Raw genomic sequence first — 20,372 nt, 5'->3', positions numbered from 1 at the left:
CTCATGCTGACCTCAGGAGGACACTCTGTAAGTTCCCCCAACACATACTCCCTCCAGCTGCCCTGGCCTGCAGGGCTTCCTGCTTTGGAACCGCAGCAGGCCCCATCTTGGGGCAGTTTGGGGCAGTCCCTTGTGGGAACTCTCCCATCTATGCAGTAACTATAGCTTTGGGTTCCATAGGGCAAAACAAATCATAAGGGGACAAATGTAGATCAAAGGTTCTTAATATTTTTTTAGTTCACCGATCCATTTGGCAGTTGTCTGTTCTTACAGGCTGAAGTATTGTTTTAAGAGGGAATCTACAGGCTTCACCAGACAACTGCCAAATGGATCGGTGAACTAAAAAAAATATTAAGAACCTTTGATCTACATTTGTCCCCTTATGATTTGTTAGTAGAGGATAGGAAAGGTAGTAGAATACAACAGTTACTAATATGGCATTATGTAAAAATGTGGATGTGTAACCGATGTGATTCTGCAATCTGTATTTGGGGTAAAAATGGGAGTTCATAACCCACTTGAATCTGATGTATGAAATATGGTATGTCAAGAGTTTTGTAATGTTTTGAACAACCAATAAAAAAAAACAATACTTCGAAATGCATAAAGCAAATTACGGAGGATTAAAAAGGAAGCCAGTTGTATTGATAACTAGTTATAAAAATTCTTCTAAAAACTGTGATCCAGTTGAACGGTGTCCTGTTGCTGCTGTAACAAAAGAGTGTAAATGTAATGGCTTAAACACACACACACACACACACACACACACACATCTTACTGTTGGGGTCACCAGAAAGTCCAAAGTCAGTTTTCCCAAGTTGTGATCAAGTGTTGACAGCACTGTGTGCCTTCTGAAGGCTGCAGCAAAGAACCTGTTCTTCATCCTCTCCAGCCTCTAGAAGCTGTATTCCTTAGCGGTGGTCCTTTCTTTTGTTGTCAAAGTCACAAGCATGGCCCCTTCAGATATCCTTCATTCTCTGCTTGTGCTAGCAATTGTCCTTCTCTTATCTCTGACCGACCTGCTTCCCTTTCTTATGATCATATTGAGTCCACCTGGAGAGTCCATCTCTCTAAATTACAACAGACCAGGATAGGAGAAAAGGATTTTTTTAAAAAGCAAAAGTTAATTAATCATTTTTTAAAGGCATAGACAAAGGTTATTTAGAAAGTGGATAATACATTCAAGGGAGAATGTGGGTCATCTCCACAGGGAGAGACAGACAGCAAAATTAAAAAAGAAACAGTCTACAGTCAGCACAAGGCTCTTCAAGTTGGTCCTCAGTTCTTTGCTATAACATGCTTCCCTGCTCGACCTGCCAAACATTCCAGTGGCTTTAAACTACTCCAGAACTTGGGGGGGGGGGGAAGAAGTCCTAGATTCTTTCAATGAAATTGCCATAACATTACAATCAAACTTTAACAGAGGAGCATTAGAAAGAGAAAACTTCAAATCAAATACATTTAAAATATTTCTGCAAAACTTTACCATGAAGTTTTGGCAGATTAAATAGCATAATCAAGGGAGGTTTATTCCAGAAATTAAAGGATGATTTAATTTTAGGAACTCTTTCATTATAATCTATTGTATTAAAAGATCAAAAAAGAAAAAGGATGTGATCACTTTCAGAGATGCTGAAAAGATATCTGATAAAATTAAACTTCTCTGAACATTTGTAGCTTTGCTCATACAAAAGAGAACTCCCTAAAATAAAGGGAGAACACTGAAAATCAGACAAGGAAGCACAGGAAATAGTTTCTTTTCTTTTTTTTTCTTTTGCTCCCCGACCAGGTGAAACATTAGCTTGGTGAATTACGGGCTATTTTCATACTTACGTGAGAGGGGAGCTGTAGTCTTGGACCAACGCAAGATTAGTCCATTTAAACCCAGAACTTTGGGGGTGTTCCTCAGGGAAAGGTGGGACTAGAAAATGGCACCCACGAGGAGGATGACGAGGAACCTCCTTGACCCCTGCTTGGATAAGAGTTTCCACTGATATGACGCCCCAGGGCTGGGTATCCTTTGGCAGGGGATTGGAACTTGGATGAACTTCATGGTCCAAAAACTTTCAACCTGAGAAATTAACATCAAAATTGCCCTGGACTTGCTGATATCCATGGAGTCCTTAGTATAAATCAATGCAAACCTGCACTGAAGAGGTGTTCTCATAACCCACTGGGCTAGAAATCCATATGGAATGGTAAGAACATTCTAAAGTTGAGCACACAGCCAAGTGTGGTGGTGCACGCCTGTAATTCCAACTACTTGGGAGGCTGAAGCAGGAGGATCACAAGTTCAAGGCTGGCTTGAGCAACTTAGTGAGACCCTGTCTCAAAATAAAAATTAAGGCTGGGGCTGTAGCTCAGTGGTAGAGCGCTTGCCTAGCATGTGTGAGGCACTGGGTTCGATTCTCAGCACCACATATAAATAAATAAAATAAAGGTCCATTGAGAACTAAAACTATATTTAAAAAAATTAAAAAGGACTAGTGATGTAGCTTGGCAATAACGTGCCACTGGGTTCAATCCCCAGTACCAAAAATAAATAAATACATAGAACCAAATAGAATTTCTGTAAACAAAAAATAGTTTGGGGCTAGGAATATAGCTCAGTTGGCAGAGTGCCTGCCTGGCATGCATAAGGCCCTGGGTTCAATCCCTAGCACCAAAAAATAAATAAATAAATAAAATAGTTTGGCCTTAAAAACTGAGCAGGCTGGGACTGGGATTGTGGCTCAGCAGTAGTGTGCTTGCCTGGCATGAGCAGGACCCTGGTTCGATTCTCAGCACCACATAAAAATAAAGGCATTGTGTTGTGACATTTACATCTAAAAAAAAAAAAACTGAGCAGGCAAGTTAAATAAATTAGAAACAATTGAAAAGTTACATGAACTAGAAGATAAATGTGAGGAAAATACTCAGAATGTATCAGAGATAAATATAAGAAATGAAAAGGTAGGAGACATAGAAGACATGCATAGAAAAAAAGATCTATCACAACTGCTATAGGTTTTTTGACTTTTTCTGCACCATAGATTCCTTTTTAGAATTATTTACTTATTCATTCACTTAGTGGTCCTGAGGGTTGAATCTAGGGGTGCTTTACCACTGAACTACATCTGTATTCCATTTTAAAATTTTTGAATTTTGAGACAGGGTCTCAAGTTTGAGGCTGGCCTCAAAGTTGTGATCCTCCTGCCTCAGTCTCTGGAGTTGCTGGGATTACAGGCAAGCAACATGATGCTTGGTGCAGAATTATATATGTATATATATATAATATATAAATTATATATATATATATATATATATATATATATATATATATATATATATAGAGAGAGAGAGAGAGAGAGAGAGAGAGAGAGAGAGAGAGAGAGAGAGAGTTTGGGGAAGGCCTACTGGGGATTGAACTCAGGGACACTCAACCACTGAACCACATCCCCAGCCCTATTTTGCATTTTATTTAGAGACAGGGTCTCACTGAGTTCCTTACCACCCTGCTGTTGCTGAGGATGGCTTTGAACCCATGATCCTCCTATCTCAGCCTCCCAAGCTGCTGGGATTACACGTGTGCACCACTGCACCCAGCAAGAATTTTATTTTTTAAAGTATAAAATAAACATAAAAGTATGAAATTCACAATTATAGTGAAGTTCTATTATCAATATGCTTTAAAATCAACCTATTTGAAATACAAATTACATATATAATACATGCATTTTGAGTTTAGTCTGATGAGTTTTTTTTTTTTTAATATTTTTTAGTTGTCAATAGACCTTATTTATTTATATGCGGTGCTAAGAATTGAACCTAGTGCCTCACACATGCTAGGCAAGCCGCAACCCCAGTTCAGTCTGACAAGTTTTGATAACTGTATGTACTCATGTAATCACTACTAATCAAGGTTCCTGGACCCTTCTCATTCACCCCTGGAAAAGTCCTCACCAGAAAAATTTGTGATTTGCTTTATCACCATATATTAGGGATATTTGTAACATACTATTCATATAAGAAAAAGCAGGTGAGGTGAAATACCATGACTTCTTTGCATTAGTTTTGGACCCAACAGCCTAATTTCTCTTGTTGGTCCTTATTTTCTGATAGTGTTGAGTTTTCCAGATAATCATGCCATCTGCAAATAATGGTCATTTTACCTGTTGCTTTCCAATTGGTGCTCAAATTTCATTCTACTTCTAACTGCCTTGACTTTTATCCTTGGGACAATATTAAACAGTAGTGACCATGGTCAATATCCTTACTTTTTCTAATGGAAATAATTCTGTTTTCCAGTAAAGCATGAAGCTTGCCTTGGGTTTGTAATGTGTGTGTGTGCGTGTGTGTGTGTGATGTGTGTGCATATATATTTAAGGGGTTTTTCTTTTCTGTAAGCAAAGCTGCACATTAATAATTATCTGGTTGGACTCAAAAGTGCCACAGACAGTTTTTATTTTGGAGCAGGACACAGAACAAACCATGACAGACCCAGATTGAAAAAAAAACCACACACTTGGGCGAGGAAATTATTTCTGATAAAAAGCAAGTCAAGGCTCTGTTTTATACCAGAGGATGGTGGGTAAGGCCAAAAGTTCTTCAAGAGTTGGAGTCCATTTCTCTTCTGCTTGAGGTTGGCTGGCCTTGTTTCTTATTTAGGCCAATAAAATATGGCACATGGGACCCTGAGAAACTTCCACTGCTGCCCTCAGGAGATCTAGCTCATTCTGTCCCATCTTGGGGGACAGGTCTTCTTAGAGCTGCCATTGCATGAGGAAACCCAAGCAGCTGCATGGAGGAGGTACATATGCAGAAGCGCCAAGACCCCCGCTAGGAGGCAGTGCAATGCTTTAAGCCAAGTGAGCGGACACTTTGGAACTTTTAGCTATCCAGGGGCTTGAGCCAATGCCACCTATAGCAAAATATAACAGAAGCAGTGGGTGATCCTGAGTGTGAGATAGCTCAGGACCTCCTCCCCCTCGGTGGCCACTGACATCCTGGTTTTCTCCATAGTGTGTTGGAGAAGCAGGAGTGTGGCCTTTGGAGTCCACAGAACTGGGTTTTATTTTAAACTTTCCTCTTTCTGACTGAGCAAGCTGCCAGAATTTCCCAAGCAGATGGGAAATTTCCACCTCCCTTTTTGTTGTTACTGCCCAAGAGTGGTGGGAGGTTCCATCCATTCAAGACTGTCCATCTCTTTCTCCCAGACAGCCCATAGCAGTTACTGGTTCAAATGCTCAAGAAAGGCTTTTCTGCCTGCGTGGTCTGACTTCAAGCAGAGACTGCTGGTTTGCACAGCATGATCAGGTCACACACGTCGTGGAACTAAGACTCCAGTGGTTTGGGGAGGTGTAGACAGACTTGCAAGACTACACACTCTTCTAGCCCAGCCTCTCGCTCTCCCACTGGCCCAAAGGCCTTCACTGAACCCTAACACGTTTTCAAGGTGGTTGTCCCCTACAGCTTGGAAGAGCTGTCCCCAACCTGCCCATATTTCTCTGCATTCTTTCCTCACTGGAGCAACATACTTCTCAGCAACGTCCACCTACCAAGCTGGGGAGCTCTCTTGGCCTTACTTACCCAGGAGGCCCATTGCTTCCTCCCAACCTGGGGCACTGGCTAGCTGGGGGCCCCCGCCAGCCCCACGTGCTAGACCTCCAAGCAGGTGCTTACTGTCCACCAGCCTCTCCAGCTTGCAGGGTGGGGAAGGAAAGCTCCCCTGCCCTCCTCCAGGCCCGCCCACTTGGTTTTCTATGGCACTGTCACAGGCTGGTCACCTGTGTCAGTGTACATCAGCTGCCTGGAAATGGAACCTGAGCAATGATGCCAAAGTCCCTGCCAAGTCCCTTTGCCACATCACTTGCAAGACTCATGTCAGTGGGATCAAGAGGGAACCCAGACTGGAATCATCTGTGGTTGTTGATTGGCTCCTTCCTCTGGGTCTGGAAGATGGGTGGTATGATGAAGCTGGTCAGGGAGAGAAGGGAAAAGTCCATGTTAATGAAGGATAAACTGAGGCCCAGACATGCTAGAAACCGTCCCCAAGTGATGGAACATATCAGCAAATTGGAGACCAAAATTGGCACTTGACCTGAGGCCCAAGCAAATCTTCCCTTCAGATGGGGCCACTGTGCACTCGAAGTCCCAGTCCCTGGGGTTGGTGAAGAGGCTGCCCCCGATCTCACCTTGGCCCCCAACAGGCTGGGCAAGGTGAAACCCAAATCACTTGGTCTCCTTGGCACAGATCCAGGGTCTGGGAGAGCTGCAGTCTAGAGCCAGGAGCTGGCCTTCCTCCAGGACCCCGCAACTGAGATCTGGGTTGTCCTCACCCTCCTCTGGAAGTCTGGGAAGGGCGAGAGGGGAAATGGGAGACGCTCAGGATATCAGGCCTCCTGGCTGGCATGGGCCCACCCAGCTGCGTGCCCAGTCCCTCCATGGACCCAGATACTGTGTAGGTCACTGCACAGAGGCAGGGGGCTGTCTGGAAAGGACACAGGATGTCCCCTGTTGGTCAGCTGTATGGCACTGGTGAACACCGAATGGCTCTGGCTGTAGAGTTCGTATCTGTGAGATGGCAGTGACGGTCCTGCTTGGGTGAACGCGCTGGGGGACCCACAGGAGGGGTGGAGAAAAAAGGAACGAAACTGATGCCAGGGTCCTGGGTGGGGTGGGTCTCCCTAATGCACTGCAGGCTGGGTGGGGCATGGGAAGATCCCGAACAGCAGAGGGGGAGGAAGCCCACGGTCACTCACAGCTGGGTTGGCAAGGGGGTCCCATCGGTCCAGTGCCAGCCCTGGGGGCCTCGCCGGGCCCCCACCCAGGAACGTTTGGTGATCTGGTATCTGCTCAGGAAGTCCTGGGGAGGAAAGCACACTGTCACTCTTCTTTGGACGTGGGCGTGGCTTACCAGGGCGCTTCCCCGAGGCCTCTGTAGAAGAGAGCCAGGTCCATGCACGGCTTGGCGCAGCCCTCAAGGGGGTGAGAACCACAGTCACCACTCAGCATGGGCACAAAACCGCTCAGAGAGGACCTGCGTCAGGTTGGGAGGCCCTGAAGCACGTCCAGGTAACCGCAAAAGCCTGGTGGGGCTGAGGCTCGGGCTGGCCATTGACTAAGCAGCAGGGGAGGCCGGGGAGCAGATGGCTGCAACGAGACAACTAAGTACCTTGCATGGGTTCAAGGCAGTAGTGGTCACTTAACACAAAAGTGCGTACAAAGGCCAAGGAGCCACATGGGAAAAGCAGTATAGCTCATGAAATGAAAAAGCTGAGTCAGCTGGGCACAGTGGCTCAGGCCTGTAATTCCAGGGTCTTTAGGAGGCTGAGGCAGGAGGATCGCAAATCAGAGGCCTCAGCAACTTAGCAAGATCATAATAAACAATAAAAAGGGCTGGGGATATAATTCAGTGGTAGGGCAGGCACCCTGGGTTCTTATACCCAGCACTGAAAAAATTTTCAGAAAGCCAAAAAAAAAAAAAAAAAAAAAAAAAATCAAAACTGTGGCATGACTATAACAATAAAAAAATGTGTGCGTGACATAGTCACACAAAGAATGACAAAAACCAAAATCAGTGTGTTAGTGTTACTAAAGATGAATTTTTCTTTTTACCTTGTGTTTGTTGTCATATTAAACAGTGAATTAAAGCAAAAAAAAAAAAAGTGTTTGCTTTAGAAAATGAATATGAGTTTTTCTAACTGAGAAAAACAGTTTGTCCCAGGGTGAGGACTTGGGGGTGGGGGCAGTGATGATGGTACAGCCCACACCAGTTTTCCTTCTGGGACATGTTTTGGTGCCACATAACCCGAGCAGCAGTGCCATCCTGTAGCTCAGATGGGTGACTCCACTTTGAAGAGTAAACCAAGAGTAAAAAGGGAGACAGAGAACTTATTCAAAGACAACACAGTACTGTTAGACCAAAAAGAAAAAAAAAGAACTACTCAAGTGCCCAGAAATCAGGAAACAACTAGGCAGATTATGAGATATCAACCTGATGGAAAATTACAGTGCTAAACTGATAACATGAGATCATGCTTAGTTAGGGGGGTGGAAAGCAGGGGCCAAGGGTGTGGCTCAGTCACAGAGCACTTCCCTAGCATGTGGGGAGGCCCTGGTTTCCATCCTAGCACTATTAAAAAACAAAACAAAAAAAAACAGAAAGTAGCCAGGTGCCGTGGCTCGCGCCTGGAAACTCAGTCAGGAGGCTGAGGTAGAATTGCAAGTTCAAAGCCAGCCTCAGCAACTTAGCAAGACCCTGTCTCAAAATAAAAAAAATAATAAGGGCTGAGGATGTTGCTCGGTGGTAAAGTGTTCCTGGGTTCAATCCCCAGGGCCCAAAGTAAGTAAATGAATGAATGAATGAATGAATGAATAAATCAGATCATACCAACAAATACATATCGCTGATGGCAAAGAGGCATATATTCACATTGACGGAGACTAGAAGTGGCCTAGTGTAACTTAATTTAAGCACCCGAGTTGTCCACAGTTGTACCCTGGGTGCGCCTCACCTACCCTTCAGGTCTCAGGGTCAAGATGACTTCCTACAGGGACACCAGGCTGATCCCTCCAAGGTGAGCTGGGTGACCCTCCCTCCCACGGCCTCCTATAACCTTCACAGAATAGAGCTGCCGGGCTGCTTTTTAAGGGCTTGCTCACTTGAGCTTGGTGAGAGCGGGGGACCTGTTGTACCCTGAGACCCAGCACACAGTAGGCCAGCTCAGCAAAACTGCCAACAATCAGTAGAGGCCACAGGTTCAGGCTGGACCACTATGGGCCCCGCAGGGGTCAGTGCAGAGCCATCTTCTGCCCCCTAGGGCCAGCACCAGCTGGTTATCAGCCAGGAGAGGAGCCAACAGCAGCTTTCAGGTTCTAACCTTGACCTTCAACCCCAAAGACCATGTGTGACCACGTGTGACAATGGGGAGCAGTAAGTGGTCAGACCAGGTGAAACCCAGTGGCAGGCTGCCGTTTCCTCCTCTGCTGGACTCCACGGGCCGGGCTGTGGGAGGGAACCCTGGGGAGGGTAAGAAGGGCCCCCACGGTACTGTGATGTGAGTTGGGGCTAAGCAGTCCCAAAGCTTCTCCCTGCCTGGTCACAGATCTGCCAGCTTCAGCTACTGACGGTGTCCCTTTGGGAAGGCACATCAGGGCTTGGCTGATGCCTGCCCCACACTCAGACTGGGGCCATCACTGTGCGGAGAACTCTGGTGCCAGGACACCCCATCTTCAAATGCAGTCCCGTGACTTGTAAGTCATGTGTCAAGGCATCCAGCTTTTCGGAGCAGCAAGGTCCTCTGTGAACACGGGGAGGCTGCATTATGAGGCTGAACATGTAAATCTAATGGCACATAGTACATACTCATTAAATGCCCTTGCAGCCATGAAATCTGTCCCTGTGGTGTGATGGGTAAAACTTTGTCCTCACTGCCAACAAATGTGACCTGGTTTGAAGTTTATGGTCACCCATGTGGGATACGGGCTTGTTTCTTGTCCAAGTCCAGAGCCATCTGGTTCTCCTGCTCCTCCTCATTTTGCCTCCCATTGACAGGAGCTGATGGCCTGTCCCCACCCACTCCACTCCAACTCTTCATTCCTTGCAGTTCGGAGTCCAGTTTTCATTGTTAGCAGAGATTATGGTGCAGGAAAGGCATTGTCCGGAGTTAAAAATAAATTCCAGGAACCAGTGAGTAATTGATGGCTTAAAGAAGTGCACTCTCACGAAGGTTGGGCAGATCCTGGGCCTCCAGGGCCTTAGGCTGCAGCTTCTCCAATTTTTACCACGAATGTGGGCAGAGGGGTAAAGTGCAAAGGGCAGAATGGACTTGAAATCTGATGATTTACATCCTAAAATGAAGATGAGTCATTCGCAATGCTTTCTTATATTTCTTTTTAAAAATTTTGTGATGAAATATGCCACATAATAAGAAAGCTACCATTTTTTTTTTTTTTTTTTGGTACTGGGGATTTAATTCAGGAGCACTCTAACATTGAGCCACATGCCAGCCCTATTTTGTATTTTATTTAGAGACAGGGTCTCACTGAGTTGCTTAGTTCACTGGCTTTGAACTTGTGATCCTCCTGTCTCGGCCTCCCAAATCGCTGGGATTACAGGCATGTGCCACCGTGCCGGCTTGAAAGTTACCATTTTAACCCTGTGTGCGTGTGTGTGGTGCTGGAGATTGTACCCAGGGGCATGTGCATGCTACACAGTCTACCACTGGGGCCCTCTCCTGGCCTCCATTTTAATCCTGTTTAAATGTACAGTCTAGTGGCATTAAGTGCAATCACATGACTGTGCAGCCATCCTCACTGTTCACCTCCAGAACTTTCTTACCTTCCTAAAGCGAAACTCTGTACCCATGAAACACTGAGTTTCTGTCTGCTTTCTCCCCTGCTCCTGGCAGCCACCCTTCACATTCTGTCTTTATAGCTCACTACATAGTGTGCACAGAGAAGATTCAAATAATCCAGACTACTGAATTTTCTTTTTTTTTTTTTTTGTACCAGGGATTGAACTCGGGGGCCCTCAACCACTGAGACACATCCCAGGCCTATTTTGTATTTTATTTAGAGACAGGGTCTCACTGAGTTGCTTAGTGCCTCCCTGTTGGTGCGGCTGGCTTTGAACTCTCAATCCTCCTGCCTCAGCGTCCTGAGCTGTGGGGATTACAGGCGTGCACCACCTCGCCTGGCTGAATTTCCTTAATTCTAAGATGAATATTTATGCACGGTTTTATCTTTCTGAAAATCGAGACGTGGCTTCCATTCAGTGTTACTGTTAACATGGCTCCTCCCTCCCCGCACCCGGCAAAACACCTGCCGTCAAGCCCAGGGGAGTGAGCTGAATGATCAGTGGCACAGACAGCACTGAATTTCCTCCTTTTTTCTAACTCTGGTCATAGTCAGTTCTTAGGGAAGATGAGCCGTTTAGCCTGCAGCGGTGGGGACCCCTGAGAGCCTGTTGTGTCCCTGGGTTTGTGTACCCACTTATGCTGTGTTCCTGCCACACACACCTCTGGAGGTTCTGGATTGTTAACTGCCTGGATCGTGAATCTTGCTTCAGTCTTTTTGCAGGGATGGAGTTTATCTGTTTTCTGCATATTTACTTGTGTTTCAAATGATTGATCCTGTATACTTAAATCTCAAGCTCTGTTTCGACGTCCCCCATTGCAGATGCACCAGCAACAGGAAGCAGACAGGCTCAGCCAAGGTCCAGGGTCATTCTGGGTAGAACCTCCTGATGGGAGAGGCTGTGGGGAAGGAGCCCTGCTTTACTGGCTTCCTGGTGGCACCTGCAGCACTCAGTGCTGGGCATGTGGTGCAGAAGCCTGGGGCCGTCTCTCTACACGGCCTGTTTTTACCTAAACCTTAACTGTTGGCCTGGCCCAGGCCCTGGGCAGAAACTGCTGTGCTGAGCACCTTTGGCCTGGTAGGTTTCTATTCCTCTAGCATCTTCTTCCAATCCCAGCATGTTTTATTTGCAGAATTCTTAGAAAATGGGTTTTTTGGGTTTTGTTTTGTTTTTGTACTGGGTATTGAACCCTGGGGCACTTTACCACTGAGCCACATCCCTAGCCCTTTTATTTTTTATTTTGAGACACATTTCACTAAGTTGCTTAGTGCCTCACCAAATTGCTGAGGATGACCTAGAACTTGCAATCCTCTTGCCTCAGCCTCTTCAGAGTGTGCCACCACACCTGGTTAGAAAACAAAGCTTTAAAGAAGAAAATAAATTTAGCCATAATCTTGGCCTCCCATTGGTAACCACTATTAAAATATTAGTATGTTTTTCAATCTGCCTTTCAGTTTTTTTTCCTGTGTATATCATATTTATCATATTCAGATCATGCAGGGAGCAGAGAAAATTTAAAAAACACTACAATTAAGTTCCACAATAAACCAGGCATGGTGGTACATGCCTGTAATCCCGGCAACTTGGGAGGCTGAGGCAGGTGGATCATGAGTTCAAACCCAGCCTCAGCAACTAATGGAGGCCATAAACAACTCAGCAAGACCCTGTCTCTGAATAAAATATAAAAAAGGGCTGAGGATGTGACTCGGTGGTTAAATGCCCTGGTACCAAAAAAAAAAAAAAAAAAGATCCACAAGAAGACAAGATATTGCATCCATGAAATAGGAAGAGAACACCATAAAAACAGGAACATTTGAAGGACCATCCACTGACCAGCCATCCAGAAATAAATGCTGGGCTGGGGTGGTAGCTCAGTGGTAGAGCGCTTGCCTAGCATGTGTGAGGCACTGGGTTCGATTCTCAGCACTGCATATAAATAAATAAAAAAGATCCATCGACAACTAAAAAAAAATATATTTAAAAAAGAAATAAATGCTTGTTGTTAGAAGTTGTTGAAATTGAAGAGTTTGGGGGTGATTTGTTACTGAGCCCTATTATAGCAATACCTGACTAATACACTTGTTAAATTGTACTTTATTTTCCATACCACCTTCTATAGAGGACAGGTCTGGCTCCTGAGCACACTGGTAACTTTGGGACTGACAGGCAGGGTGGTTGGGGATATCCCAGCTTCTAGATGAAGCCCTTGGAGACCTGATGTTTGGTCCCCCTGCATGTCACCCTATTCCTGTGGCTCTTGGTGACTTCTAGGACGTAGAAGGACCTCATCTAGGATTCTGGGATCTTGGATGACATGCACATTCCTCTTATGGTCACCTGTCTCACCTGGGTGTGGCTCAGCAGGGGCAGGGTAGCATGGTGGGCCAAGCAGAACGCCTGGCTGGCCTCCCAGTCCTGTGCTTCTGAAGAGAGGTAGTAACAGTGCTCCCTGGACCATATCCAGTCCTGAGGGCATGGCCGGCACCTGGCTCCTGCAAGCACAGAGACCCTGGTGAGTCCTGGGGTAACTATAAGGAATTAAAATGTGTACACTGAGAAAACCTGGCCATGACCTTGACAGAGGGGAGATTCTAGGGGCTGGAGCTGGTAAACCCTGGGGTGGCAAGGGGAGGTGAGCCAGGACCAAGAAGGCCACACAGTTCCCCAGAAGGACTCAGCAGGGTACAAGCCGTGTCCAGTGAGAAGACAGAATATTTTTCTTATCTCTGCCCATGTCTTCATGCCACACCCCCCCCCATGGGACATCTCATCCTAATTATAAGGGCTGGAGGTGGCCCTGGTGGAGGAGCAGAGGGGAGCAGGGACACTGTACCTGCTCTAGAGGCCAAGGCCACAATGGTCACCGTGGAGACTGCCAGGAGCACAGCCATGACTGCCAGAGCCCAGCGCAGAGACTTCATGTACATGGGCAGCCCTGGGGGTGGGGACAGGCAGAAGGGAGATGTGACAAGAGACCACCCAGCCAAGGCCCACCCAGAACTCTGCCAACTCCTTACACCAGTGTCATGGCCTCCTTGGCCCAAATTCAAGCTAGGTCATTTGGGAGAAAGATGCTAGAAGATGGTTCTTTTCTCAAATCGTTAGAAGTTGTAAGGTTCTATAAAAGAGTGGGAACAGATGAGGTCAGCAGCCATTCATTGAGCACAGGGCATTCGACCCAAGCACAAGTAGAATCGGGCAAAGCCCTACACCTAGTGGGCCTAACAGGCACCCAGGGGACACTGCCCACTGAGAGGAACAAGGGCTCCGCTCGCTGGAGTTCACCCAAATCCTATGGTCTCAGCACATAGGGCCTGCGGCTCCAGGATAAGTGGATCAGAGGGCTGGGGCGGGGCTGCAGGAATGGAGGGCACACCAGGTGGGGAAAGCAGGCAAGGGCACAGAGCAGCAGCAGAACAGCATGCTTCCTAGTGCCAAGCCTCGCCCTGTTAAAGGAGTAACTGGGGAAGCCAGCAGAGTACAAGAAAAGAGGCATGATTGCAAACACTTCATCACAGCCTGGGATCTGGAGATTCACACCCCAACTGAGCATTCCTGAATTTGATCTCTTTGAGGACACAGCTTGAAATCAAGCAAGAAGAGCAGTCTCCTCTCCCAGAGCCTATGCTGCAAGGGCCCCAGGAGTCACTCAAACCTCGGCAAGGAGGACCAGTAACCATCACACTTCCCAAAGCCTGGAAATAGCGGAGGTAATTCTGCAGTGGTATTTTACCATTTTGAAAAGACCAACTGCATCAGAACAACACCACATGTGTATTAGCATGTTTCATACCCACATGTACACATACCTACACAGAGATGGACACGTTTCCAAGATATTTAATAACTCATTATTCATCTTTTCAGACAGAAGCACTTTGAAATCCCTATGTTTTCATTTGCTTTGGAAAAAAAAATACCTGCTTCAAAAATCAGAAAAGGAAGTGTATTATGTTGATATGTGAAAATTTAACATCCACCTATAAACTTGTTTTTTTTTTTTGTACTGGGGATTGAAGGGGGCGGGGAGGGCTTAACCACTGAGCTACACTGTCAGCCCTTTTATTTTGAGACAAGGTCACATTAAATTGCTGAGGCTGGCTTTGAATCTGAGATCCTCCTACCTCAGGCTCTATAGCCGCTGGGATTATAGGCGTGCACCACTGCACCTAAGGGATTTTTTCCTCCCTTTTTTATGCTGGAAATTGAACCCAGAGCCTTAAGCATACTAAATATGCACTCTACCACTGAGCCACACCTTTAGTCCTACATTTAAAACAACAACAAAAAGCTACACATACAATTTGCTTCTTTAAGGGATTTAACCCACATTTCCATCACTATATCAATGGATAAAAAAGACATGGTATGCCATATCATAGAATATTATTCAGCCCTAAAAAGAAATGAAGAACTGATACTTGCTACAACATGGATAAACCTTGAAAACATTAAGGGAAATACTCCATATACCAAATAATACATACTATATGAGTCCATTGATATGTTCCAGACAGAAGGTTCAGATAAAAAGATTGGTGGCTGGTGAATGGGGTGATGGCTGAAGGGTACAGTTTTTTGGGGGATGATGAAAATCTTCTAAAATCGACAGTGGTGATAGTTGCACAATTTTGAGAATATACGACAAACTATTGAACTTCAGATTGGTGAATTTTATGGCATATGAATTATATCTCAATAAAGCCCTTACCTAAACAAGGAAGAATCTGGAAATGCTTGGTATAAAAGCTACATACAAAAAGGGAGTCTTAAAATAATAAAAGCTTGGAGAAGACAAGGAAAATAAATCTGCCCATCACCTAGGTAATAATTATTGTGGCTGAACACTACATTTAGCTCTGGCCTTTGTAGAAAACAAAGAGGTAAAGAAATTCAGCCTCCCACACAGGAAGGAGGACCCACTTTATTCCAAGCTGCCCCCTGCAGAGCCAAAGGGTAGTCCCCACCCTCTTCAGAAAGAAACTCTTAATCACAAAGTAAGAAAAATTACCCTCTTGGAAAAAACTGAAAACACAGATGAAGATAAAAGCTCTTGAACTGTTTTTTTTTTCCCCTCTAATCCTGGAACTTCTTGGCTTTAAATCTAATTCTGTTTGCTTCCAGCCAACACTTCCCGATGGCCAAGGGACATTCCTATGAGAGGATAGTAATAATATAGGCCATTCTCTAGTTTCCAACTGATCTTGATTTCCTTGTCAATTCAGAACTAACACCTCTGCATCCTTTCCCACTGTTCCCACCTGCATCTCCTATGTTTTGACTACAACAAGCACTTCTACCTAGTAAAATACCGTGACTGGGAGGATCCCCCAGGTCTTATGGAACTTCAAGTTTATTCAGTTTGGGGCCATCTTCGTTGCTTTTCTTTTCTTCTTCTTCTTCTTTTTTTTTTTTTTTTGGTACTGGGGATTGAACCCAGGGGTGCTTGACCACTGAGCCATATCTCCAGCCCTTTTTATTTTTTATTTTGACACAGGGTCTTGCTAAGTTGCTAAGGCTGGTCTCGAACTTTCGATCCTCCTGTATCAGCCTCACAAGTCACTGGGATTACAGGCACGAGCCACCAGGCCCAGCTGGGGGCCATCTTTAAAAAATTATACAAACTTCCAAATACTAAGGGGCCCCAGGGGCTCATGCCAGTGAGATGCCTGCTTTTGTGTCATGGATGTTGGGTAAACCTCTGCCTCTCTCCACCCGGGGACATCAATGTGTTCCTGTCTTGCTTTCCTCCAGGCACTGAAGACAGCAAGTTCTTGCTTCTTACCTCCATCACCCCTGAGTTCCTGTGCTGCTCCTCTTCTCTAGAAGACCCCTCATCCCTGCTGCCTCTGCTCCCGACAGTCCCTCCCCCTCGAGGCTACTCCAGGCTGCCTGTGCTTTTGCTCTCTGAATGTTTTCCCTCTGCCTGGACGGGGACTCCTGAGAGGGGGCCTTCACGTCCTCCTCCAAACCTTGGTGTGCCAACCCACGACAACCACTGAGATCAAACTCCCTCTCCTTTTTCTCCAGAGAGCCAGGGACCAAGAACTTCTGCCATGGACTGATGTTCTGAGCAGACCCCGGTGCCAGGAGTTGGGATCCAGGGTGTCTGCCACCTTCCCTGCCCCTGCGGCGGGGACATTTACAAGGAGGCAACCTTAAGCTGAGTGAAGAATGCTGCTGTTGGGAAGCGCAAGGACAATGAGAGTATGTGACAGGGACTCCTAAGCTGGCCTCTGGATCATAGAAGGTGACTCCAAACCAAGAAGGAAGAATATTCTTCATCTGAAAAATCTAGCTCTTACTTCATTTTTTTCAAAAAATATTTTTTTAGATGTTGATGAACCTTTATTATATTCATTTATTTATAAGCAGTGCTGAGAAGGAAGCCCAGTGCCTCACACGTGTTAGGCAAGCGCTCTGCCACTGAGCCCCAGCCCCAGCCCTTTCTTCACTTTAAGCTTTGCAAACTCTCCTCTCGCCTGCCAGATGCCTGCAGGAGGAGAGCCGCCAGTCAGAACACTCTGTGTGTGGTGCCTCTGCTTACACCTCTACAGTTCCTTTGGGACACCTGCCTATGTAAGCGAGGGATGAGACCAAGTAGTGACATCCCCGATGCTCTCAAGGGTGACTCTTTCCTCTAAGTTCACGAGGAAATGAGCAGCGGCTGGGATGGGGCATCATCATGCTGGCTTGGGTAAGTCACCTTCGTTTTCCCTTCTTGTTGAGGTGACCAGCCTGGTCCCACAGGCAGAGATCACTCAGCAGAGCTCCTCATCCGAGAAGAATCCTGTACACCAAGCCTCAGTTCTTTAACTTCCCATTTCCCAGAAAAAACCAAAGCACCAAGGATGGCACCCACCTGGCAATAGGTTCTGTCTGGCATCTGAGCCTGCCACCCACTCTGCTTCATACCCTCTGGTGACGTGAAGTGATCACTGTTTGTGGTAACTTTCCTAATCAGCCCCAGAACTGCCTCTTCCCTGAAGCCTCAGTGCACATTTGACACTATTGGCCACACTTTTCGTAAACTCCCCCTTTTCTCTGTGTCTCCTGATTTCCCTTCTATAGCCCCCCACGCCCCGTCTCTGTGGCTAGCTCCTTTTCCTCTTCCTTTAAATGACACCTCTATTGGGAGGTCCCGAAGCCATTTTCTCATTTATTTCTCCAACAACACCTCTTCTGGTGTTCTCCACTGTGGAAGGATACACAATCCATTACCCAGTTACCCAAGGCAGAAACAGGGGTGACATCGCCACTCACCCAGTTAGCTTACCTTCATCTGATCACGGGTCCAGCCCATGAATTCTGTCTCATGAGCTCTCCCTCTTGCCTCTGCCATAGATCAAGCCTCATCATCTCCAGTTGAACCACTGCTATTGCCTTCTAAGCGCCCCCGCCTCAATCTCATCCCTGCCCCAGCCTTCCTCCATAATGCTATCAGAGCTCACTTTCTCCGTGTGTGTGTGTGTGTGTGTGTGTGTGTGTGTGTGTGTTGGGAGGGGTGTGGATAACTGGGTATGGAACTCAGGGCCTTGTACATCCCTAACCCTGTCAGAGCCCTTTTTCTAGAACGAAAAACCCGACCATGTCACCTTGCCTCACTGGCTCTTCCTTCTCAGGCTACCCTTCCTAGTCATGGCTTTTTTTTTTAAAGAATCTGAAAGAAAGTATAGACTGATATCATTGTAGACACAATACTGTCTTCCCAAAGATGTCCATGTCCTAATGCCACGACAAAGGGAAATCAAGGTCGCTCATCAGCCAACCTTGAGAAAGGGAGATTGTGTTGGATCATCTGGGTGAGCCCAATGCAATCATGAGGGTCCTTATACATGAAGAGGGAGGCAGAAGAATGTGAGAGTCAGAGAGGTGGCAGCAGGAGAAGGATTCGGCCTAACACTGCTGAATTTGAATACAGAGAGGGCCATGAGCTAAGGACACGCTGGCCCTTAGAAACTGTAAAAGGCAAGGAAAGGAAATCTCCCCTGCAGCCCCCAGAAAGGAACATGGCCCCACCACTGCCAGCATCTTGACTGCATCACACTTCCCAGGTACACAAGTGTAAGCAAATAAGCATGTATCATTTAAAGTCACTAAGTGTGTGGAAATGTGTTACAATAGTAACAGAAAACTAACAGTCCATCATGTAGAAAATGTGCTCAGACCAAAGGCTGCAAAAGTTCCCGAGTGAACCAAGTCTGGAACCCTCCTCATATCTGAGAACCGGGGAACCCCTTGGGATTTGGTGCCTGACTCCACCTATCTTTCCATATCAGATCTCCTGCTTCCTCCTACCTTTCCATATCACATCTCTGGAGCTTCAGGCAGGTTGCCTGCTAGGCAGGGCTCTAACCCCTCCTGGCTTCTGTTCCTGCAGATCTGGCCCTAGAAGGAGCCCTTCCCATCTCAAGTCCTCAAGATAACTACTTCAGCAAGCTTGGCCCGGCCAAGTTCACCAACCACTCCCGACCGGTTCCTTATCCAGGGTTGTTTACATCATTTCTGGGCTTTCCCCATTTTTGTGCCAAGCGCTCCACACCTCCATAAACAAAAACACACAGGCATATACCCTAGCATATACCCGTGGTCTCCACTTAGTACGTGCTGAATGGATAAGTGGAGGCCCACACTCCGCAATATAACGGAGAGGAAGGAGCCCGGGCCTTGGAAAGTTCCGTCCATGGCAGGGTTGTGGGCTCTGGCCCGGCTGGAGCCTGTGTTCCTGCCCTGGCCACCACCGCCATGCGATCCTGCATCACTTCCCCTCACCCGGAATTCTTTCTACCTCTCTTTCTGGAAGATGATGGGCACACTCAGAAGGAATGCGAAAGTTCTTTGTGGGTGGGGAAAGTTCTTTATGGGTTCTTTGTGTATTCTTTCATCGCAAACACTTTGAATTACATTTAGGTAGACCAAAATTTATTAACTCGAAGGCAGAGGGAGCAGGTGGGGTCGCGGCATCAGGACAGCCTTCGGGCGCACCAGTCCCTCCACTGCAGTGTTCTCGTGCGCGCGCCTCACCTACCCCGACCTGGCAGCGCCGACTCCTGGCGCCAGTGAGCACTTACCTATGAGTGTGATCGCCCGGGGCAGTTTTTTACCGTCCATCCCAGCACGCTGCAGCAGCGCCGCGTCCTCCTTTCCCAGTCCTTGCTCCTGGCAGCGGCAGCGACACGTTGGAGAGCCCGGGCGCCCTTCGGCCGGGCTGTCCTGGCGCTCCACGTGGTGGTCACGCTCGGTCTGGGTAGCAGCCAGCGGCGAGCAGCGGCCCAACGTGACGCCCGGAGACGGAGCTCGCTGCAGGGTGCAGGAGCGGCGGGAGAAGGCCGGGGACTCCGGTACCGGCACCGTGAGGAAGCGCGTGGAGGGCGCGGGCGAGGGCGCGCGACTGCCGGTGGCCGCGCCCACGGGCTTCACACGCACGTCCACCTGCAATTCCATGGGCGCCCAAGGGCCGGGCGCTTGCTCACCAGGGGTGGACCAGGGCACCAGCTCGCATCCAGTTGCTTCGCCATCCCGGGGTTCTTCCGCCGAGGAGGGGCCAGGCGACGGCGGCTCGCGGCTGACTGACCCCAGGCGGCGGAAGGCACCGTAACCCAGGCTGAGTGGCGGTACCCTCAGGAGCCCGGGGCGAGGGGGAGGCAGCTTCTTCTCATCTGGAAGGTCCTGGCCCGCGCCCGCTGCCTCCTTCACGACCGGGGCCAGGCTCGGGCTGCTTTCGGGACTCTCAGGCTGTTGCGCCTCCGCGGGGACGTGCGGCTGAGCTGGCCCGGGGATCTGGCTTCCCAAGGGCTCCTTTGGGAAGCCAGCCTCGGCTTGGCCTCCTCCCGAGGCCTCCTGCGTACGCTCCATCCTGCGCTCTGAGCCACCGGGAGATGCAGAGAGCACCGCACCTGGGCCCAGGTAGAAACAGCGTTGGCCTCCGGGGTCGGGATTGGTCCAGTCAGGAGCTGAAGTTGTCCAGCCACGCCCCTCTCTAAGGACCTCGCTGTAATTGGCTGTGATTAAGTTCTGTTGGCCGCGCTCCTGC

The 20,372-nt window shown here is 47.6% G+C and overlaps 1 protein-coding gene and 1 long non-coding RNA gene across 4 annotated transcripts; one reads left to right on the top strand and one right to left on the bottom strand.

Annotated features, from left to right (window-relative positions):
- Positions 1 to 4,426: 4,426 nt before the first annotated feature.
- Klrg2 (killer cell lectin like receptor G2) lies at positions 4,427 to 20,196 on the bottom strand. Of its 2 annotated transcripts, XR_011707442.1 has the most exons (7): positions 19,411 to 20,196; positions 13,173 to 13,274; positions 12,686 to 12,831; positions 6,741 to 6,844; positions 6,174 to 6,331; positions 5,849 to 5,955; positions 4,427 to 4,900 (listed from the first exon to the last, which is right to left on the bottom strand). XR_011707442.1 is itself a non-coding variant. In XM_027952209.2 (6 exons), the coding sequence occupies exons 1-5, from the start codon at positions 20,192 to 20,194 to the stop codon at positions 6,211 to 6,213; spliced, it is 1,257 nt and encodes a 418-aa protein (XP_027808010.1). In that variant the 5' UTR covers positions 20,195 to 20,196; the 3' UTR covers positions 4,427 to 5,955; positions 6,174 to 6,210. The 2 variants fall into 2 exon arrangements, 1 of the variants encoding a protein (XP_027808010.1); XM_027952209.2 differs by having other exon boundaries at positions 4,427 to 5,955.
- On the top strand, positions 6,874 to 16,786 carry LOC114105665 (uncharacterized). Of its 2 annotated transcripts, none has more exons than XR_003585070.3 (3): positions 6,874 to 7,053; positions 13,915 to 14,049; positions 16,370 to 16,786. It is a non-coding gene; the product is annotated as an uncharacterized lncRNA (long non-coding RNA). The 2 variants fall into 2 exon arrangements; XR_011707443.1 differs by having other exon boundaries at positions 16,094 to 16,786.
- Positions 20,197 to 20,372: the final 176 nt, after the last annotated feature.

Source organism: Marmota flaviventris, chromosome 1, assembly GCF_047511675.1.
Source record: "Marmota flaviventris isolate mMarFla1 chromosome 1, mMarFla1.hap1, whole genome shotgun sequence".
In the NCBI taxonomy this organism is placed as follows: domain Eukaryota; kingdom Metazoa; phylum Chordata; class Mammalia; order Rodentia; family Sciuridae; genus Marmota; species Marmota flaviventris.
This window is presented reverse-complemented; position numbering and strand designations above follow the sequence as displayed.